This window comes from Cornus florida, unplaced genomic scaffold (genome assembly GCF_030987335.1).
Source record: "Cornus florida cultivar Cherokee Brave unplaced genomic scaffold, ASM3098733v1 CherokeeBrave_3.0.0_Hap2_Chr07, whole genome shotgun sequence".
NCBI classification, from domain to species: Eukaryota; Viridiplantae; Streptophyta; class Magnoliopsida; order Cornales; family Cornaceae; genus Cornus; species Cornus florida.
Genome location: NW_026775577.1, coordinates 49,958,829 through 49,964,041, shown reverse-complemented (window position 1 = coordinate 49,964,041; position 5,213 = coordinate 49,958,829). Strand labels below are relative to the sequence as shown.

Here is a 5,213-nt window from a genome sequence, read left to right as displayed (position 1 = left end):
AAAAAAGAAATTCGCCGAAAAAGAAAAAAAAAAAATGACCGGGTCATTACAATTTTTCATTTTTTTGATTGATTAATGATGGAAAATAAAGAAAAAGATAATAATTATATGAAAGAAAACTATTTTAACTAAAAAAACAAATTTATAGGTTAATTAAACATGAATTATTATGCCACAACATATTTGAACCCAAATCAAAGGGGACACTAAATAATACTCCCATTCACTTATTGAATTATACTATAAACCATCATTACTCACACAAGAAGAGTGTAATAAGCTATGTTTATAAATAGTTATGTGTTGATATACGTGTCATGATGTCTGTTCGAGTTGCACCATCTCTGAAAATAAGCACACCTGACCAATACTTATCTGGCGTGCTCTTGAAAGGACCGAGAATCCTCGAGTTACTTGTCCTATAACTGAATTTACTGACCGAGGAAAGCACCCCTTCTTCTCCTGTGGATGCGCCCCGCTCTAGTCGGATGGGCCCCTCCTCCCTTCTTTTCCGAGGTTGCTTCCTGCAGGCGTAAGCTCGGGTAATTTTTTTATTCTCGAGCTCCTTTTTAACTGTAGGGACATCAAGGTGCAGATCCAAAATAGAGCCCGCAGGGCTGAGAAGGCGGAACCCCGAGGAAGGCTTTTTCCCTATCTTCAGTTGTGGGAATCTGAGTATCAGTGGTTAGGTGGCTGAGTTCCAAGGAATCGCCTCAGTTTGAGGTCTACACAAGGGGGAGAGAATGTTAAATACCCAATAACTAAGCTCGAGTAATAGAGACCTCATAATACATTAAATATATCTCATTGAGTTACCATTGGATAAAGAGGCTCGAGTAATAGAGACCTTATAATACATTAAATATATCTCATAAAGTTACCATTGGATAAAGAGACAAAGAGACAGTTAGCTCTCATGACCAAGGGTTCTTACTTAAGTAAAGCGATTATTGGATAAAGAGGGAGTTAGCTCTTATGACCAATGGTTCTTACCTAAAAAAACTTCAAAAGTTCATTACGAAGTGGATGCGCAGCAGAACGAAGCTCTTAGCTTCTTTCCATACTTCTTTCCATTTACATTTTTTTGTATTTGTAGTGTGCAAATAAAATATTAACGATTTAGGTAATTATGTGGCAGAGTATCACTACTCAAGATATTATTATTAATATTGATAATATTTGGATTTAGAAATAGAATTTACCGTGTTTGGAATCATCAGATTGTGAATGGGATTTTAAAGTTATAGGATGTCAAATCCTTTTTTTGATGTGTTTCAAATCCGTCAATTTATCGTAATCGAAAATCAACTCGTATCAACCAATCGAATTTGCTGAATAAGTAAAGGTAGTATTAATTATATAAATTCTAATAATCGTTGATTAATTTAGCATGTCTGCTACGTAAGATATAATCGTGCTTGCAAAAATGTAGGAAATTAAAGTATCTTGGTGTTCTCTTTCATAAGTCAATCCAGAAGTAAACTAATTAAAAGAATTCTGATAAATCATTGATTCGTCTGGTATCGAAATATATGATTCGTTTATAAGTTTACTAGAAAACGACATAATTTGACGGGATTTGGAAGATAAATATGATATTATCTTAATTAACCTTGTACAATATCTACTTAACCTATTTCAATCTCCAACCGTCTTCTTCTCATTTAACCCTATCCTATTAAATATATACTAGCATATCTCTATCTCCAACGTTATTTAACTAATTCCATACTACTCTCTCATATAACTGTTCACCAACGTTATTTTACATTTTAGTGATTTTTTTTTTTTTAAAGTATGTTGGTGATGTTTAATAATTAGTTTTTTAATTAAAAAATAATTGCTCCTTTTTTACGTGATATGTTAAATAAGTAAATTTTATATTTCAATTGTATCATGTATTCCTGGTCTTTGTTTGTGTATTTGATGTAACTTTAGAACATATTTGACAATAAAATAAATATTTTATTTATCATTTATAAACAAGAGCAAAAATGGTATAATATTATTTTTATTCCAAATCACCTTTTAAATCAACTTTAAATTCAATTGGTTCCAAACATAGAAATAAAATTTCATTTTAATTCCAATTCCTGTTCTAATACCGATTCTTTTTTCAAATCCTAAAATAATTGATTTACCGAAAAATTTTCTACCAAACTAGGAAACTTAATTGTGAAACCGGGCTTTTATTTATTTAGAAGCCCATGTAGAGGGTGCAGCCGCAAACCCTAAAAAAGAGTTATAAAATGTGTCTCGCGCAATCGCAAAGTAGCGGATTTGGGGTTTCTGTAAGGAGCTGGAGTACCGAAGGAGAGAAGGGTTCTTGAAGCCGCCACGGATTTCAACGGTATGCTTCTTCTTTTTCGCAATCCACCGGTGTTTCTCTCTGTTTTTTATTTTTATTTTTTTATTTTTTATTTTCTTTTTCTTTGTCTTCTCTCCTCTTGTGCCTTTTTTTTTTTTGGTGTGGATCAGCAATAAACAGATATTTTTATTGAGAAAAAAAGATCTAAACAATTTCAGTTTTTTCTCTGTTAAGGATCTTTGTCTGACCTTTTTATTTATTTTACTGGGTGGGATGGGGTTTGATTTAATTTTTTGTTTTTTTGCATCAACAACCATCAATCTATACATACTTTACACATATAGATATTAGATATATGAATAGTATTAGATATATGAATATATGTACACATTATACAAACACTTCTATAAAGAAAGATCTCGATGTTGAAAGATGTTTTCGAAATTTTTAATTACTGTGTGTTTATAGTTTATTTATTTATTGTTAAATTGAAGAATTTACTTGATAGGATTATATATATATATATATATAATTCTTTTTGTATTTTTGTTTTGCTTTTTGTTTTTATTAGAATTGCAGAAAAGATAAAAGATAAAAGATGAAGATGTCGTATAACAAGGGCTGTGCAAATCCTAAGCCTGAGAAATTTGTTTGGCAAGAATGCACAAAGGGATGTGCAATTCCTGAGCTTGAAAATTTTGTTTGCCAATGCACGGAGGGGCATTGTTTTTACTGCAAGCAATTATATGCGAATCTAATTCAGAAAAATGAACAAAAATATCTTGAAAACAAGAATAAATTCAACCAATGCGCAGTGGCCTTTTCTGCAAGTCTCAAGTCGTTGGAGAATACAATGAAGCGATTAAGGGAGGACAGCCTTGAACAGGGCACAACCAAATCAAGCAATTGCAACATCAATTCAGGTTACGACAGTTGGAGGTAGTTAATATCGCAAAGGAAGTGAGAATGAGGTTTTTGAGGGACGGAATTGACTTGCCGGAGTGGGTGAATGGGATTGCTGACAACAGAGTGAAGCTTGAAGGAGAGCAAGTGAGTGGGATTGCTGACAACAGAGTAAAGCTTGAAGGAGAGCGGGTGAATGGGATTGCTGACAAGCGAGTGAAGCTTGAAGGAGAGCAAGTGAGTGGGATTGCTGACAACAGAGTGAAGCTTGAAGGAGAGCAAGTGAGTGGGATTGCTGTCAACAGAGTAAAGCTTGAAGGAGAGCGGGTGAATGGGATTGCTGACAAGCGAGTGAAGCTTGAAGGAGAGCAAGTGAGTGGGATTGCTGACAACAGAGTGAAGCTTGAAGGAGAGCGGGTGAATGGGATTGCTGACAACCGAGTGAAGCTTGAAGGAGAGCGGGTGAATGGGATTGCTGACAAGCCAGTGAAGCGTGAAGGAGAACGGGTGGATGGGATTGCTAACAAGCGAGTGAAGCTGGTATTATTTTTTTTATTATTATTTTTTTTTCTACTTTGGTGATGGTATGATTTGGGTGTGGTTGTGGTGATGTCTAGGTTATCAAGGTGTTTCAAAAATTTTATTTTTTTCTATTGTGGTGGTGGTGGTAGTTCTGGTAGCATCTGGGTGTGTTGGTAGTGGTGTCTCGGTGTGATAATGGTTCTAATTGCGTTTGAGACATATAAGTATGGGTTGGCTACGGTTTTCAATTTTTTTTCTTTCTCTTGTGATGTTTGGGTGTGGTGGTGTTGATTATGATGGTGTACAATTATCTGGCTATTTTTTTTAAAAAAAAATTAAATTTTCTTTTTCCCTTTTAATTTTTATATTGTTGTGATGGTTATGGTGATATAAGAATTATTATATATAAACTCTATTTATATGTATATAAGAGATGAAGAGGTTAGTTTGGTTTATTAAATTTAGTTATTATGTTAAATTTGTAATTTTATGATTTAAATGGAGCTGTTGACAAGTCAAAGGGTTTAAAGGTAATTTCATATCTTTTTAGAGGTCTGGAGGGGGTGTCAATGCACATTTTTTAAGTCTCAGGAGGTGTCAATGTTAAAAATGCCATTGATCGATTGTTGAGTGGCATTGACCAAAACTTGAGGGGTGTCATTATAATTTACCCTACCTCTTTTATGTTTAAAGTATATTTAAAAAAAAAATTATAGTAGAGCATAATTAAATAAAAGAATTGGATCCTAAAAATAGAACACAAAGACAAAAATAAATAGATGGGGATTGATTATTGTCTCCAAAGTCTTCATCGTCCACGACACTTGGAGACAATAATCAATCCCCAAAGTCTTCATGGTCCACGACACTTGTCAACAGTATGTTTGGCTTCAAAACTAGTTCAGAAGGCAAATTTATCGGGGCATGAGAGATTGTGTGCCAAGCAAGAAAATCTCCAATGTTCCAACTTGTACTTAAATCCAGCCTATTGGTCTCTCTCTCTTCCACCATTTTTAAGGATAAATTTGGTATTAATAAGATGACATTAGTCTCTCCTTCTGTTACCATCCATTTTCTCCTATTTTTGGGAAGGTAACGGTAATATCCTTAATTTTCAAAGGATTTAATTAGAATTTAATTATTTATTCTATTTCAATTTTAATTGATTATTTGATTACATGGCTAATTGTTTATATATTTATTTGATTTATTTATTTAAATCAATTATGTGTTTGATTGTGCGCTTTTAATTAATTGTTTGTCTGAGTGTTACGTATTTAGTTGTATTTAAATTATTAGGATTAAATAATTTATTTGTTTTATTTTATTTTTATTTTACTTTTTGAATGAGTTGGATTTAAATAGTAGTAATGAACCAACCATATAGGTTTCAAGGACTACTTGGATTGGGAAACTAAATAGGTAATGATATGACCCATGGATATTAGTGATATATATTGATATATATAAGGATATTATT

At 32.9% G+C, this 5,213-nt stretch overlaps 1 protein-coding gene across 1 annotated transcript; it reads left to right on the top strand.

Moving 5' to 3' along the window:
- The first annotated feature begins 2,200 nt into the window (after positions 1–2,200).
- LOC132267175 (uncharacterized) lies at positions 2,201–4,092 on the top strand. Its single transcript, XM_059768253.1, has 2 exons — positions 2,201–2,350; positions 2,880–4,092. The coding sequence occupies exon 2, from the start codon at positions 3,275–3,277 to the stop codon at positions 3,791–3,793; it is 519 nt and encodes a 172-aa protein (XP_059624236.1). The 5' UTR covers positions 2,201–2,350; positions 2,880–3,274; the 3' UTR covers positions 3,794–4,092.
- Positions 4,093–5,213: the final 1,121 nt, after the last annotated feature.